Consider the following 17,681-nt stretch of genomic DNA (forward strand, 5'->3'; position numbering starts at 1 on the left):
CCTTTATCAATCATCATGAATCAAATTGTATAAGATGTTTATAATGTGAGCATCTGTGTGCTGGACAGAGGGATTGGAGGAACACAGTTATTAACTCAAAACTACATTAGGTCAGTTTCCTTTGGGACATACATAATGGACCTGACTTCCTCTCGTGGTTAAAGAGACAGTTCACGCTTACACTGCTAAATCTACAGATGCAGTTTAAATACAGGAACGGCTCACAACAAGGTCTGTCCATTATCCTGAGCAACCAAATCACAATAAAGGCGTGATATAGCTCTTTAATATTCAAGAGAAGGCCCAAATCTCTACGGCTGATAGCTCCACCACTTTACAACTCTCACCAGAACAATGTAGAGTGAAAAATAAAACTAGGAAAGAGGAAATGCATGTAATATTAATTTTGGGGTAAAGTGGTCCTTTAAGGTGGCTGCAGGGATCATAAAAAAACTGTGAAACATAAATACATACATAAATCACAAATTTAATGCTATTTTAAGCACTTTTAATACATTTATTTTAATGTGGTTGAATATGCCAGCATCCCACTAAAAACAAACTTCAAACTGGTCCAATCTCCACCATGAGTCCGTTGTTATCGCATTAATTGGAGAGTGCACTTGTGGTATTTGCATGGCTGCAGATGCTTTGTTTCTCTCCTGGTGTTCTGAGAGTAAAACTGGGTTAAATCTGCTCCCTCCTCTCTCTCTCTCTCTGAGTGTGTGTGTGTGTGTGTGTGTCCGGGCCTCCTTGAAACCCACAGCAACATGGCCGCCTGAGTGAGTCAGAGGCAAAAAACCAGGGACCACACACAGAGCAACGGAGCCTGGGCCAACACACACTCACTCTCACTCACTCACACACACCAAAACAGTAGAGTGAGAGACTGCTGCAGAGCCATTCACTGCTGCTACAACTGTCACTTTTTCATTATACTCAGCTGCTGCCACTAAATTATAACATGTCACACCTCTGCCATCCTTAATGGTGGTGATATGGTAGATTTTGTTGTGTGCTTGAGGGGGAAATCACAGTACAGGGAGTCACTGCAGCTTTAAACTAACACAGAAATGTCATGTTTAGATTGTGGACTTGCGTCAAAGGCTGTTAAGCATGCAGGACTGTTTCTGCTCACTAAGATTACAGGCATCAGGTTTCAGGTTGAGAATGCCTCAAAACTCAGGTTTTCATTTGCCAGACAGAGAAACGGGGTGGAGAGGAGAGGTTGTGTTGGTTTATGCTTTTTCCTGCGTGAAGAAACTGGAAGAACTGCCTGAACGTACCACATGATAAAAAGAAATTAAATACTAAAATATACAGTTGTGGATGAGTTTCACACACATAAAAAGCATTAAACATTTATGAAAAACATTAACCATAATCCTAAAACATTTAAATGCAGCTACACTTTGCTGTCAGACCCATTTTGGCTTCAAAAAGTTCTGTATCTGTGATTATTTTCATGTTTTTGCTCTAAGTAAATGTTTAGTTTTTTTTCTCAGTCAGAGAAGCTTAACCACTGTCTGCTCACTGATTGGTCAAAAACACAAACTCGGCCCGTTCTAGTGACCACATCAACAAAACAACACTACAGCTCCTCAGGCATCCAAACTACTGTTTTCTTTAGTGGGAAACTTGGAATTTCCCACTTCTTTTGTTTTTTTAGTTGAAGGTTATTACAAAAGACAGGATCCAAATAACATATCAATCAGCCACAGCATATGTAAAGAAATTCAACTTTGAAGAACACCTATGTGGTTTAATATTTACTTGAAATTGCAGCATACTGAGACAAAATCCAGTGGCTCTGCAGCCAGCCAGGCTGGCTAAAATGTGAGCAGGAAATTACATCATGTGCATCGTCATAGTCTGTGCGGGACAACCAAGCAGCCTAACATGGCCATTTCATCATGAAGACGTGTAAATATTATCTTAACAGTTAAATGTCAAATGAAGGGCTTGAGTTGCAACCCTTAAATAGCCCCTTATTTAAAGTTGTAAGATCCACCATTCACCCAATCCAGTGTTATTTTCCTTCCTCCGCTCATGTGAATGACCCTGAGACTGAGCAGTTGGGAGGCTGGGTTTAAGAAAACACTTGTGTGCTTGCTCTCTGGGCCCAAAGATCAGGGTAAATTCATAAACAGAAGGCAACCTTTTTTGGATTCATGCGCCACTGAGCAACTTTTATACAAATTAACAGGACACTTCAACGCTGTATCACATTCTTTCTATACATCTTCTTTTGAGAGGTGGGGTTAAAAAGTAACAGAAAGAGGAAAAAACTGTGTTTTTGTTAAACATTTTCCAATAGAAAACCAAAATACAAGTATGAACTTTAAAATGAGCATTATATGTCGCCTTTAATAAAAACAACCTCAACCATGTATCAGATGCAGCTGCCGCCATAAGTGACAATACTGAGCATGCAAAAGACATTCTGTCTGACATTTTATTTTAAAAAACAAAATCTATATGTTGAAAAAATATGTAAATCCCTTTTTCAGCTAATTATTTGTAACATCGTGGACACAAACACAAAAAATACATAGATGTGCATTAACTTCACTCCTATTTGGTGTCTTTGACATAAAAACAATACTTGTTATTGATTATACTTATTGCAGTAAAGATCAATGATCCCGACAATTTGACTCTGACCACTAAAAAACTTCAGTATAAAACTTTGGTAAATTCAAGCACAGTCTTTGTCCAGCAGGTGGCGACAGAGTCCTGTTTCTCCATCTGTTTGTCCATGTGCTGGATGAACACTAGTCTTGTCTTTTTCAGTCTAAGAGCAATGATACTGACTGCTCAATCCAGGCAGAGGTGACAGATGTTCTTCAGGCATTTGTAATTCTCTCCACATCTGCTGCCGTCACCGTGTCTCTGGTGCCGTTCATTACAATATTTTCCTGGGTCAGCTCCACGGGTCGGAGCGGTGCTTCTGCTGGTAGTTCTGGAGCTCGATCTGGTCTTTGATCTGGTTGATCAAAATCTGAGACAAGAGGATGCCGACCAGCTGCGGGAGAGAAAACACAAGCAGAGAGTTCACAAAAGCTAGTGTGAGTTTTTTTTTTTTTTTTTTTTTTTTTGATTTGAATGATTTATTTCAAATATGCAACAACAATACAATAATAATAATGCATCAACAGGAGTCAGCCCTAGTGACTCCTGCACTGATAAGGCCGCCAAGCACTCTATAAAAATGCCACAACATATTTGAAAAGGGGTGGGAAGAAGTAAAAACTTGTTCAATCCCACCCCACTTCTTTAAATAATATTAACAGGTCAGAAATCAAAATCGAAACTCAAACTCAAAACTACCTGTTTCCTTCAGACTAATTTCTCATTTTCATGATATCAATTCTATGTATCAACACTTGCATATCTGTGCACCATACCAGTACACATAGATGCACACAAACATACCAATACATTTCCTGTATACCCATACACTTATACATAATCCTACACATACCCATGTTTCCTACTCACTGACACACTGAAAATGTCATTGAGTGTGTGTGAGTGTGTGTTGGTATGTTTACTGAGCACCATATTCCACCTGTGGTATAGCCAGTCCTAATGCGATGCCTCCCAGCAGGAACATGTTACTATGGATCCAGTCCACCAGTTTGTCTATGCAGCCATTGGTGTGAATGAAGTTTGCCGCTTCACCGAATTCTTTCTCCTGCAGGCCCTGGCCACACATGGTGTTAATAACCACCTGCTCAAGTACAAGTACAGTAAAAAAGGAAAATACATGAATAAACATTCACAAAACAAAACAAAAAGGTATCAGCAGAGTCTTGTCAGGAGGGTGACCTTGTCTTCAGGCATGATGCAGCAGGAGAAGGGGACGGAGCAGCGTTCTCTGCTGGGGTTGTCCTGCTTGCAGTCGAAGTACATGTTCTGGGACCAGTCAGTGTACGTCACAGCACCACAGCAGCCGAACTGACGACACATACAAACATTTGAGATGGAAGACATATTGTAGTGGCAATTTTGTCCGAAAAAATAACTAAATTAAACTTAAAACAAACTTAATCAAAATGCCACTGATGCACCATGAGTGTGTGGTGTACGCAGGCAAAGAAGGTGATGTCCATGCATGATTGATAGATCCAAAGGTTTATTTTGTCCATTGCGAGCAAACAAACAAAAGAACAAAGAAACATGGCTCCTGCTGCCTATCTTCGCGCTGGTAAAAAACCATAGGCCCACCCAGGTGCATGACGGCCCTCTGCCTACTCACCTACCTATATAACATCAGGTGCCCACGGTGCCAACCCAAATTCCATAAAACACAAAATATAACATGTAAACTAAATATGCTAAACAATAATGATGATTAAACTAAACAATTAACTAGCAAACCCAAAATATTATCAAAATAAACAAACGTCTAGAATAATCAAACAATACTCATTGTTAATAATAAACTAAACAGACAACTAAATACTAACAAGAACTAAATAGCTCCAACACATATTAATTATCTGTGTATATATTATTGCATTTTGGCTCAGTACTTACCTCTTTCTGACCAAAGTCAATGAGGTTTTGCAGATCAATGTCCTCTCTGTAGTGGACGATCGCATTATTAATCATCTTTGTCACTCTATCCCGAGCCTTGAAAGAGAATGTAAAAAGTTTGATGGTATGTACAAAAAGAAACAACATGAATACACAGAATATGTTTTCAAATTGGTGGAATTAGTGTGTTTTTTGTTTGTAAAGTAGTAGCAGGCTGACAATAATCCCAAGAAATCAGTCTAACGGTTGTAAGATCAGAAACACAACGTCTTGTTAAGATCCTCATTTCTAACTTATAAAATCATATCTAACAACTCTGCAGCAGTTACAGGCAGAGCCCAGAAGAGGGCAGTGTTGCACCAATAGAATTAGAATAGAGTAGAACATCTCTTAACATTTAATACATACTGCAGCTGCCCTACAAAGTAGTATTGTTGCACCTGAACTTTGACCCTTCTGCTAATATATGCTGCATATTGGATTATGGGTCAGAATAGTATACTGGCCTTCATTCTGCAAAACGACACTGGTATATTTGATATATGTATTGGGGCACGCAAAAAAATGTCTACCATATACTATTTTTTGATTGATTGATTGTCTTTATTTCGAACATTCAGGCAATAAAATAAACAAGTTTAAATATTAATAGATGAATAGATAAAAAACAAAACAAAAAAACAAAAAAATTGAAAAAAACAGACACTTTCTGCAAGCTCGAAAGGGGGTAGGAAGAAGTAAAAAAACGTATCTAGTCCTACCCCAACTATGGTAATAAGGGTATTGGTTTGCACCCATATAAAACAAAATCTACCCCAAGAAAAAGTCTATAAAGAAATGTAGTACCGTTTTCAAGGCACATCAGTATTATTGTAAAGTTTTGGCCTCTCATAGATTACTTTGACATATATTTTGATAATAAAATATATACATAATATATATAATATATTTATTGAGAACTAGTGTGGGATTTCAATCAAAAACAACAACCAAACAATTAATATCAAACAACTATGATAATAGAAATTCAGTGTTCGTGGCAGGTTTGAAGTCTTTTAGAGGTATTTTATTGAGGTATTCTTTAATACAAATAATTCAAGATATAATTTCTATCCATTTTCACTTGAAAGTTTCAAATAAATTGGGAATGTGAGGAACACTTGCTTCTATTACTCTGATGGAGGTAATCCTCCATGTTGTTTCATTACCTTATCAGAGAAGATGAAGCCCAGGATCCCAGCAGCCAGCTGCAGCAGGAAGATCACTGTGAGACAGATACAGAACTGCGAGGAGTAAAGGGAGAGGCATGTTTACAACACTGTAAAAATCTATCTGTTTTGAGTTAATTCTTTAGACGACAGACTCCATGAGATCATGTGACCCAATGCAAACTCAGCTGTTACTTGTTAACTATCTTACTTGGAAAAAACATGCAGAGAAAAAGAGAGCTTATGATAGAGAGATAGAGAGACAATTCAAAATAAAATCTTTTTTGCAACTTGTAATGAGTACTTTTGTTTATGAAAGTACCAATACTGTACATATAGACATCCAACTACACCCAATTACTTTATAGGCCACATTAAACTATCTGTTTTGACTCTAATTATTGTTATTATTATTTAGCATTTTCAAAAATCGGCATAATAACAGTTAAACATGTCACTTTTCTTAAAAAAACAACAACAACCTTTGAGGCTAAAATGTTGCTGCCTAACAGGAATTACCCAACCCTGTTTACACTGAACTAATATGAATATAACTCATGTTGACTGGGCTTCAATCTGACACCATTTCCTCTAAAGCATGTCATGTAAAACATCTCTCTCTGCACTAAACTAAAAAAATTATATATGCAAAATTCCTTGAGGCCTTGCAGTTACAAAAGCCCTGACTTACTGTCTGCAGAAGGCAGATGTTTTCTCGCAGGGAGCCCACACAGCCACAGAAGGTGATGATGAACATGAGGACCCCCACGACCAACAGCATCATAGCGGGGTCCACCGCCAGGCACGCCAGAGCTGCCTCTGAGATGAAGAAGAAGAGAAGAGGAGTTAAGAGATGAATGACGCAATAAGCAGCAGAATTATTCCCTTTCAAACAGTAACAGAAACTTTATGGAATTGTGCTTTCAAGTGTCTTTCTTATAGCTCTGTCAGTATTCATAATGTTAAATATATATATATTAATAAAAATATATCAATATAAAAGATATATCAATATATTTTTAAATGTGATATGGAATTAGACCATAGCGCATACATCAATATAGTTCATTTCCCCTTCTTTATATATAAATAAAGGTCTTACTAGGCTTTGTTATATTTAGTTCTTTTGTAATGTTCGTTATTCTTTTCTCATACAAATATATTTAGTTCCAACAAAGATTATTTTATTTCATAGGCTATTTTTATTTTATTTATTTATTTATTTTAAATGTGCACTTTATCGAGCTTTTATTTGAAAAAAGGTACTCCTGTTGTTATACAGTATTTATGTTAAATAAACAGCTTCAATAAAACTACATGTGACATGTCATATATGGCTTTGAACATTTGCTCTCACTTCGCAATAAAATATCGGGATATATATCGTATATAGATATTCAGCCTAAATATATCGGGATCTGACTTTTAGTCCATATCACCCAGCCTTATCTTTAACAACACATATTTGGATGCCATTTTCCCAGTTTTCCCACTGTGTTGTTTGGTGAAAGCACAAAGCCAAAAAGTAGAGCCACTCTCCTGACACTCAATACTCCTGCTGTTTCACACTAAACATGGAGTAGTAGTAAGGAAGGATCATTTACCTGCATGTTTCATCATGCGGGCATACACCCCGATCGCCACCATCACCAGGGAGATAATCTGGGCAGAAGATAGAAAAAAAAAAGATTTGTTAAATGCATCTTGGAGTATTATAAATGGGGCATAACGAGGAGAAACCACACAGCACATTAGGTAGAAACCGTTTCTGTGTTTGTACTTGTCCAGGGAGTGGCATCGCTCACCTAAACACTTAATCAGGCATTATGAGTCACAGACAAGGCTGCACTGATAGAATAAAAGATAATCTTCCAAAAAATGCACTCAAGGAGAGTCCCAGTATTTTAGCTTTAGTGCCCCAAGACTATACATTTTCATTAGAAATGCAGATAGGGAGTTGGGCCATCCACTCTGCTTCCATTTGACTAAATTGACCTGGCAGCAATCTGTACCTTTCCCCTAAAATAAAATAAAGAGCCTTTCACTCAGCGCTCCTCTTTCAGTCTCAATAGAATAATAGAGAGCCCTCAGAAACACTCTTCCCACCCTGAATGACATGGATCCAGTTACCACAGACACTGCACCTTCTTAGGGTGGGAGGGCAAAGCTAAATCTGTCTGTAAACGTTTAGTCTCACAGTGAATAAACTAGACATGACACCTGAAGCAAAAAGGCTGTTTTTGCCATAATTGTTACATAAGTCTATAATGAAATGTTATGCTACATCCAAACTAAACTAAATCACATTCTTGCATTGGTTACATAACTGATTCACTTATTTGGTTAATAATCATGTTCCAGCTACCCAAACAGCCAGGTTTCTGACAAAATATGGCAAAAAGAGCGGTGGAGTTTTGAGGTTATCTTTGGTGTGTCAGTCTTCAACAGAGCCCATTGTAGCCAGAGGCAACAGAAATGACAACAACACATTCCACGTCAAAGAACTTCAAGTTTTTACACAGCCTTATCCTGTTAGTACATGGCCAGAAGTCATGAACACAGCTGACACATGAATACAGGTTTCTCCAAAAGACAGCTGAAAGTGTAGAAGGAATTGCACAAAGAAAATACTTTTTCTCAGACTAATATCTGTGCATGTTTAGAAGCACTAATTAAAACATCACCTTCTTCTGTACACAATAGATTTAAATATGTTTAAACGTATATAAGTTCTCTTTTTCGGCCATTTTCTTAAGCATTTTTTTGCACGATCAGCAACAAAAGTATAATCTCCAACAAAAGATCTGCTTTAAAACTGCTATAAGTCAGAAATCTCCTTATGTTACATTCCCTGAGCACCTGACACTGAAACCCACTCATATGAACTTTGGTTTGTTTACAACCCACTGCCAACCGAGCTTTGATGTTACTATTAAAAGGTTAAGTTGTACAATTATTAACAACTTGCAGGAGAAACAATGCCATAGTCAGACAGTATATAGGTAATAATAAAATCAGTGCAATCACCTGCTGTGTTCACCAAATCTGCTACACAGAAAGCATGTTTTCCCCATCAACAGGCAGTTTTGTGTGTGAAATGGAGACCCACTTGTGCATGGCCCCAACAGCATGTGAATCAATGAAACTTTGAGTTCCTTGGCAACTAAGTATGTCATTAAAGGAAGTAGCCTGAAATGAAACCCCAGCAGGTTTGCTGAATGAGTGTAGGTGTTTTAAGCATTGATATTAAGATAACAACAAACAGGTTTTGAGCTCATGAATATTCCCCTATAAAATCTAATGATGCCTTCCTGGTTTGCAATGTAAAAACAAAACTTTGTTTCGCAAACACCTATGTGTCACCTTTGCATGTTCACTTCCCTTCTCCTCATTGCTGGACACTGTTTCACTTTTAGTAAAACAGCAAAGTTAATGAACAATCAACTCAAATAAAGAAACAGATGCTGCAACTACCAGCAGACAAACTCTTACACTTTTAGATTAAATAAAAGGAGAAAAAACAGTAAATCTGATAAAGTTGCAACCTGAAATCCAGAGAAACGTCTTTTAACTCTTATTTTGTTATTAACAAGTTCAATTTGAGCAAGGAGCAATTGTGATTTGCCAAGAAACACAATGATTAACCTGCACACAGGGAAGAGTAAATAAAGATTACCAGGCTTTGAGGCAGGCTTTTTTGACCCCTCATGTTTAACAGCATAAGGAATAAATACTCACCCAAAATATAAAATTAAACAAGAACAGGAGGTACTTGACAACTGGACTGACAAAGGAGTAGTCCTCGTCACCTCCAGGTGCGCCTCTGCGTCTTCCTCCCATGGTGACAAGTATCCGAGCGTCTTATCCAAGTTGCGCACAAATGAGCTCCTAACTACTCGAGAAAAAAAATACTTCCGTAAGAGTCAACAGCCTGATGGTGATAATAGGTGCTGGCTTTGAGTCGGCACGTACAGTTACAGTGAGTAAGGTTAGTGGCTGCTGCCCCCGGCTGTCTGCCCAGCGCTGACTGGGCGTGTAGGAACTGGGTGTGTTTTCACCACACTCTCTCGCGCTTTCACCGGTGATCATATGATACCTGCAGCAGGGGAAACTGAATTTCAAAAAAAGTTTGACCCCATAAATCTTTAGCATAATGAGGAACAATTTGCTTCCTTATTTATATAATTAGGTGAAAGCTTTGTGTGTTTTTACAAACTACCTTTTAGATGTGTGTGACATCTAAAAGGTACGTTTGCCACCATTTTTGTTATTTTTTGTAAAGTGTAATACTAAAACTTGTATTTACTTCAAGTTGGATGGGTGTACCTTTGTAGCTATATTTATTAAAAGTATTTGGAATTTCCTTGAATATATATATTCCATTTTTTTATTACGACAGAAAACTTACCAATATGTTAATCAAAAATAACATACACAGTTCTGCTTATATATTAGTTAGTTATATTATAGGTCACTTATAGAGGGATAAACAACTAACAATGAGTAGGTCAAATTAGGTGTTGCAGTAAGTTCCAGGAAGACATGATAGTGTGACTTTACAGTGTGAAATCTAACACTTCTTTGAATGTGTGACTGTCTATTAATGCAGCATCAACAGTTGCACACATTTTCAATATTTTTTACTGAGAGCATTTATTGAGTTATTCTTTCACAAAGTAGTGAATAAGGATTACATACCAAATACAGTAGAACTGATTATTTATTTATTTCTTAATCAAAGCTATACAAAGATAGGTATTCGTTGCAGTGCTGCTGCACTAAGTTGCATCAGAGTTATTTATTTATTTATTTTCTACCGAATGTATTAACTTAAGGGTCCAGGATACGACGAAACCGAATGTGCCCCCTACTGGACATTTTCCAATATGCACACACGACCTGTATATTGTATATGTAAGTAAGTGACACATTAATTAGACAAATTGTGGAACTTTTACTTCTGAAATCTCTGACTGAATATGTTTATTATAAATCAGTATAAAAGTAACTACTCCTGTTTTTAATATTGTTATTTTATGTTTTCATTGTATATTTGTAACACTCATATGTGATTTATATGTGGTGCTATTGTTTACCTGAATTTGTGTTCATTGTTCTTTAAAAGAAAGTAAAAAATATAGGATATAAGTGAACATTGCAGCTTTTATTTTGAAGGACTGCGCAGTTTTCATAACATCCGTTCTAACCGGAAGTTGTGGGTATGTGTCGCTGCTCTGTTAGAAGAATGCAAAAGTCATATTTTTGATCATTGTTTTTACGTTTTAAGACTACGAAATGGCGTGGAAGGGCACAGGTTTGTGTTATTATTTATCTAGTAATTTACTAGGATAAGCAGAAGGTCATTTTTATCAAATAACAGCGTTACTAATGCAGTTATTAAGCTAACGTTAGCTAGTTCTCTGAATATGGAGTTGTAAGTGGTCATTTTAGCCTCTTAAAATGTTATTCATTGATTTCACCACGCTTGTCTCCAATGTGCTTCGCAGGCTCTCCTCTGCCTCCAGCCTCGTTACATCTTCTGGTCCCGCCAGTGAGGCTATTGTCAGCTTTCATGTGGCAGATAGTAGAGCAGCACAGTGTGATGCAGTACGACAAGCTGGTGGACTTGATCAGTTTGGTGACAGAGATCGTCCCAGAGCTCCTGAGTCCCAGCCAGAGAGCTCAGATCATCCTGGGCCTGAGAGCAAGGGTGAGGAACCAATTACTCTGATCTCACCTGAATTCCTCTGATCATTCTCTTTCTCAGCTTTATTAAATGTGAATGTCGGTGATGCAGCCTTTATTTATCCCTAAGGGGAAATTCAGTTAGGAGCGAAGGATCTTTAGTATCTCTCTGTCCTGCAACGGAGAGAGAGGAGCCGTCCACTGCTGTTTTTTTGGTCCATAAAGGTTTTGTGTAGCGGATGATCTGTGTATTTCAGGATGACCTGGAACATGTTGACAGGTCATCTCTCCACCACCTCCTCCAGTGTGTCCAACCTGGCTCCAACCACAGAACCAGCTCTTTAGACCAGTCTGTCCAACCGCCTTCATCTCTGTGTGTGATGCTGCCTCCCCAGCAGACTGCAGCATAAAACAACACACTACCACCACAGACTGATAAACATCTGCAGCATCTTACTACAGATGTCAAGAGATCTGAGCTTCAAGAATAAAAAGAGGCGGCTCTGCCCCTTTTTGTAGAGAGCGTCGGTGTTAATCCTTTACTCAAGTAAAGGTGGGCGCAGTAATGTGCTGCCCACTGCTCCTTGCATGGTGTGTTCACTTGTGTGTAAAAAAGGATGGGTTAAATGCACAGGTTGAATTTCCTCATTGTGGGATTAATAAAGTAATCTTCGAGAAGTTATACTACTTGGAACTGGGTTATTCAATTAAATTAATGGTGTTGAGCACTGAAACCCAGCCCTAATAGAGATCAATCTTTTCCCAGCTGTTTCATGTTCAGTTACCTGAGTTACCTGTCTCCCATCTGTGCCTTGTTGCAGCTGGTCCTGGAGCTCTGTCGTGGTGATGGTGTCGCCAACCTACAGACCATCCAGAGCCACCTGGATAAAATCCATACCTGTAGTGCTGAACTGAGCGCCACTGATCAGATGGTGAGAACACACATATATTTAGAAATCCAGGGCATTCTCATAATCCTAAAAAAGTACTACTGTTGTAATCTTTCTTAACTTTCTTGTTGTCCACTTCTTGACAGGCTGGCGGTGATATACTGAAGACGTCTTACACAAACTTTGCCAGCCTGGTCCAGAATCTTTTGAATGTTCCTTTTGAAAAGGAGTTCTTCTTCCAAGTGAGTCTATCTGAGAGAAATTCACATCTCTTTAGAACAAGGTGAAAGAAGGCAGACAGAGCTCTTTTATTATGAAGGAAGACATGCGAAAGATTCAGTGTTGCTCTCATAAAATCTTTGATTCAGCAGTTATGTGTTTCTGTTTCTGTAGGAGGTGTTCCCTGTAAATTACGGCTCTAACTACGACCAAAGTCTGCAGCAGCTGGTGTCTGAGTTGCTGGCCAGGCTGGAGCAGCTGCTGCCCATTCCAGACCTGCAACAGGTACTCGTTGGTTTTCAGAACTTTTGAGTTGCTACAACAAACAATCTCACTGGAGGATTTTTCTTCTTTTTGAGCTATTGCTTTGAAGCCTGCAAGTACACAGTGTTGTTTCACTTGCCAGGCTGCATCTCTATGGTCTCCTCTCCTTGTCTCAGACAGTAGCATGGCTCACAGAAACATCTGTGTCAGAAGAATTTGGACTGCATCTGTCTGAACCTTTTGCCCTAAAGACTCTGCTGCTTCATCACAGACAGTTGGGGACTCTCAGTTCTGGTAAGTTTAACAGGAAAGACAACAGGAACATAGTTTTTTATGTCTTCATCTGTGTAATAGATCAGTGTTAAAAAAAAGGCTGTTTTTACTTGTTTGTTTCCTTTCTGCTGCCTCACTCACTTTCTTGTTTTTTATTGACAAGAAATGCAACTCTTCATCAGATTTTTGACAACAGTGAGTGAGTCTGGTGTATAAAATGTTACATTTCTTACTCTACGACAGCTCCTTCCAGCAGCGAGGAAGATATCCTTTTGTCCACGCTGGCTCTCCCTGCTCAAACTGCTGTGGAGAGGTTCGCTGAGCCTTACAGTGAGGAGGAGGATTATGACAATGAGGAAGAGTCCCTGGCATTGGAACAGTTAGAAGAAGACTCGAGTCAAAGCTCAGATGCCTTTGTAAATCATTGGTTGCCAAAAAGGGAATCAGGTGAGACAATATCAGTTGCAGAAGCAAACTTCGTCCAAAGTCCATCCAATTTTAATAAATTGCTGTTTTTCATGATTTCAGGTCCTCTGTCACGTTTATTTATCTGCCCTCAGTGTTCATTCGCTCACCGCATAAAGAAAAAAGTCCAAGACCACATCCTGAGTGAGCACCTCGTAAGCGATCCCATTCAGAAAAAAATACCTGTAAAAAAAGCCGCAGCAAAGACTCAGCAGAAAAGTAAAGACTTGACCGGTGAAAATATCAAAGTAGAAGGCAACTTTGAGAAAAAGAGGAAACATAAACAAAAAGGCGGTGTTGATAAAAAGCAGGAACATAAGCAGAAGAAGGACAACTTAGAAAACAAGAGACGACGAAGACGGAAAGAGACCACGGGAGAGGACAAGAGGTTTCTGAGCACGAGACCTGTCAACAAAAACTTCACAGAGGAAGAAATAAGATGCCTGAAGTGTAGAAAGGTTTTTGAACTTCCAAACCAACTCAAGACTCACATGAGGCTTCACAGCTATGCATACTGCTGCATCCAATGTGAGAAGGGATTCACCAGCTCGTCAGGTTATTATCAGCACCAGAGACTCCACAAGAGAGGACGGAAATTCTTCTGCAGCCAGTGCAACAAAGGATTCCTGTGCAACTATTCACTCAAGCAACACGAGCGCTTGCACGAAGGCCCCACCAACCTGTGCACGATCTGCGGGAAAGGCTTCAGCAAAACAGGAATTACCAGACACATGCAAATGCACAAAGGGGAGAAGAATTACTTGTGCACCACATGTGGGAAGTCGTTTTTTTCCTCTGGGGAGCTGCTGCTGCACAATCGGTCCCACACGGGTGAGGTGCCGTACACCTGCACACACTGCGGGAAGGGTTTCTCCTCCAAGAGTCACCTGAACGTTCACACACGCTCTCACACTGGGGAGCGTCCGTACTTGTGCTCGGAGTGTCCGAAGCGTTTCCTCACACTCAACTGCCTGAAGAGACACACGCTCAGCCACAACGGGGTGAAACCGTTCAAGTGTACGAGCTGTGAGAGAGAGTTCTCCCAGCAGGGGAATCTGAAAAGACACTTAGCAACTCATAAACCTGACACGTAATGTGAAGTTGTTAAAAGCAGAATGTAGTCTAATACCTTGCCATGTTTTCTGAAAACGTGTGAACACTTAAAGGGATAGTTTAGATTTATTGAAGTTGTGTGAGGTATTTATCCATAGTCAGTGTACTGCCTACAGTAGATGGAGAAGCAGGTAATGTACTGCTGTGGACACCTTTTTACCACTTTACCTTGCTGTGAGTAATTTTACCTTACAGAACATAGGAGTTGCTAGTCTACTGCTGCCTCAATTGGTTAGTTAGTGCGAGTTATTGTCGTGAATCCGAACTAACACTTTAAATAACCAAAGTCACATAATAACACAAACAAATTAAACATTCAAAGAAGCAATAGACTGGCAACTCCCATGTTCGGTGAGATTAAATTACTATATTTGTCAAGGGAGTCTGGTGGCTTTGACAAGAGCATTGTTAAAGGCTTAACCTCCCCCACTCAAACTTAAACTGGGCTGTCTGATGACAAGGTTAAGGTGTGAAAATATTCTAAAAATAACTGAAGGTAATACACTGACAATGGATACGTACCTCATACAAACCCACTTTAAAAAAATCCAAACTTTTCCTTTAAGGTAGACATTAATTCTTTAATGTAAGCGATTGTAAAGTAAAGTATTTAAAATTCCTTTTATCTGCTTTGGATTCTTCATTACATTTACCAAACATGTGAGCAAGTTAGATGTTTACAATCACAAATAGTGATGTCATTGTTTTGTTGAAAGCTCCTACTTTGTGTCAACTTTTTGCTTTTTTCACCAATCTTTACCTGAGAATCATAAGTGATATTAAAACTGTGAGCATAATACACACACACACAGCTGAACTGAAAAGCAAATTGGTTGAAGCTATGATGGTGAACAAGACAATTACATCAGTCTTTAAATCTTGTGTGGATCAGTTATTTGCAAAGTATTAATTACTAACTAAAAATTAAATGGCAGGTTATACAGTAGTAACTTGATAGTTAAATATCAGCATTAGACTTGCCAGATACATTATAGTGAAAAGACCTAAAATACAAACATAAAGGGAAGTGAAAAACACAGCTGTAGGAAATGCAATTTATTTGCAATTTTTTAATAACATCATTCCTCAGATAAAAATGCAATGTTACAGGAATATACATCAGATATTAATTTAAAACTTGCTTTCAAGGGACCATACAGTCTAAATATACTTTTTCCTTTTTTTATTTACTGGTAGCGTGCGTTATAAGCAAGACAGACTCTGTCACCAATGACAGACTGACAAGTTACAGATACAAACTGTACATTACTTATTTACAAATCAACTTTTTGTTTGTTTTTTTGTTTCACTTTTTATTGAAAATAGGAGTAGAAAAAGTGATTGAATTAATATTCTGATTTATTTCATTTGTATTCTTTCCCTTTCTAAAATGTAAAATGAAGTGAATGAAAGAAAAACAAAAATCTTTAGAAAAAAAGAAGCAGAAGAAGAAGAAGAAAAAAAAAGGGAGTGTCGAATGTGAGACCATGCAGTCGTCACAGAGGAGACAAATGGTAACCGAGGAAACCAAATGATGTTGGGCCAGTGTCACTTCGCAACCTCAGAACCAATGAAATCCCTCGCATTTGAGGGGGAGTGGCTTATGTTAAAGAACAGTTACAAAATGACCACCTGCCTCCAAAGCTACCGCAAGTACAATAACACACTCTAGTTCATTTTTTTGACCATAAATAGTGCTGTTATTAAATACTACATTTAACAGTAGCGTCACTACTAATATTACAACAAATTGGTCTCTGTGTGAACGCCTCTCTCTCTCCATACAAAATAATAATCTCTCTGACAGAAAACAAACAAACAAACAGCTCAATCCTGTCAAAGGCCCTTTAACACTTTGCATGAGTAGTGAACTAAGACTACGAATATGATCATAAGACACTACTGACCAGTGGAGAACAGAGCCACATAGCCATGGCATTTACCCAGTAAATAAAGAACAGAAAAGCCTTGGTTGACATGGCTGTATATGGAGCTGTGGATCCCCTGCCATTAAATCATCAAGCTGGCAAAAGGCCGGAATCCCCCTGCCTGGGTAAAAAAAATAACGTAGTTAAACGCCTGCATGCTGTTAAAGAGGCGTTTCCACACCAGCAAGAAGAAAAACACTGATAATGTACATGACACTGCTCTCAGATGGGCCAACTCATTCATTAAAGCTGCATTTACACACACAGGCATACAAGACCTGTTTGTTTCTAACTCGGAATAAAAGTTAGTAGATTTCCTAAGAGTTAAAATCAGATTTTTTATGTCTGTGGCGACTTTTACTCCATTTAGGGCTTCTAAAATAGGAAAATATCCATAAACTTGTAGTGTAACTTTCAAATACTTCACATGTATGTGCATCACTGCGTCCTACATTCAACAGATGAAATCATTATCATTCGTAAAGTATTATCTCTTGTTAAAATGAGAGAAGTAGCAGATGCAGGGAGGCACAGACATTGGTGACTCTGCTGAGGAGCTGTTTCACCTCCAGAGCCACTGACAGACAGAAAGTGTGCATTATAAAGCTGCTGCCACACCTTGAGAGAGCTGAGAGCTGTTTGCTGAAGTAATATCCTGAAGAAAGTCACGGTTTGAAACGCGAGCTGGTACAGAAAATCCTCAATCAACAGGCTGTGGGTGCAGCGCCTTCCGCCGTAAAAGTGATACTGTAATATGTGCAAACAGGGATCTCCTTTATTCTTTTTTTATTGGTATGAGTAACAATAAGAGAAGGAATATACACGAGGCTTTCAACGTCCTTCCGATACTAACAGTCGTCCTTAATGTTCACATAGGGGTGCTGCTGTAGGTGCTGCTACACAGTGGGTGAGTTATATCTAACTATGTTATTTCTAAATCTATTATTAAGCAAATATCCTCTATTTGGTTCATTTAAGGGCTCACCAGCCCAGGAAAACTGACAAATAAATCAACATTTTTGTTCCTCACAACCATCTCGAGCGAACAAATCAAATTTTCCCAAGACTGATTGGTGAAGACTTTACATGCATCT

The 17,681-nt window shown here is 38.6% G+C and overlaps 2 protein-coding genes across 2 annotated transcripts; one reads left to right on the plus strand and one right to left on the minus strand.

Annotated features, from left to right (window-relative positions):
• Positions 1–506: 506 nt before the first annotated feature.
• On the minus strand, positions 507–9,596 carry tspan33a (tetraspanin 33a). The gene is made up of 8 exons (XM_059325473.1): positions 9,489–9,596; positions 7,355–7,412; positions 6,442–6,569; positions 5,751–5,825; positions 4,543–4,638; positions 3,832–3,960; positions 3,572–3,733; positions 507–3,025 (listed from the first exon to the last, which is right to left on the minus strand). The coding sequence occupies exons 1-8, from the start codon at positions 9,588–9,590 to the stop codon at positions 2,924–2,926; spliced, it is 852 nt and encodes a 283-aa protein (XP_059181456.1). The 5' UTR covers positions 9,591–9,596; the 3' UTR covers positions 507–2,923.
• Positions 9,597–10,944: 1,348 nt separating this feature from the next.
• LOC131960810 (zinc finger and SCAN domain-containing protein 30-like) lies at positions 10,945–14,779 on the plus strand. The gene is made up of 8 exons (XM_059326078.1): positions 10,945–11,064; positions 11,258–11,460; positions 12,257–12,367; positions 12,472–12,567; positions 12,719–12,829; positions 12,985–13,102; positions 13,325–13,528; positions 13,610–14,779. The coding sequence occupies exons 1-8, from the start codon at positions 11,046–11,048 to the stop codon at positions 14,638–14,640; spliced, it is 1,893 nt and encodes a 630-aa protein (XP_059182061.1). The 5' UTR covers positions 10,945–11,045; the 3' UTR covers positions 14,641–14,779.
• The last annotated feature ends 2,902 nt before the right edge of the window (positions 14,780–17,681 follow it).

This window comes from Centropristis striata, chromosome 22 (assembly GCF_030273125.1).
Source record: "Centropristis striata isolate RG_2023a ecotype Rhode Island chromosome 22, C.striata_1.0, whole genome shotgun sequence".
NCBI classification, from domain to species: Eukaryota; Metazoa; Chordata; class Actinopteri; order Perciformes; family Serranidae; genus Centropristis; species Centropristis striata.

Bases quoted from the DNA above. Each gene is read 5' to 3' on its own strand.
- tspan33a (XM_059325473.1), bottom strand. From the start codon at position 9,590: ATGGGAGGAAGACGCAGAGGCGCACCTGGAGGTGACGAGGACTACTCC. The intron at 7,413-9,488 runs GTGAGTATTTAT...TCTTCTGCCCAG, and splicing joins TGTTTAATTTTATATTTTGG to ATTATCTCCCTGGTGATGGT. The intron at 4,639-5,750 runs GTAATGAAACAA...TTCTCTTTCAAG, and splicing joins GCTTCATCTTCTCTGATAAG to GCTCGGGATAGAGTGACAAA.
- LOC131960810 (XM_059326078.1), top strand. The intron at 12,830-12,984 runs GTACTCGTTGGT...TCCTTGTCTCAG, and splicing joins CCATTCCAGACCTGCAACAG to ACAGTAGCATGGCTCACAGA. The intron at 13,103-13,324 runs GTAAGTTTAACA...ACTCTACGACAG, and splicing joins GTTGGGGACTCTCAGTTCTG to CTCCTTCCAGCAGCGAGGAA.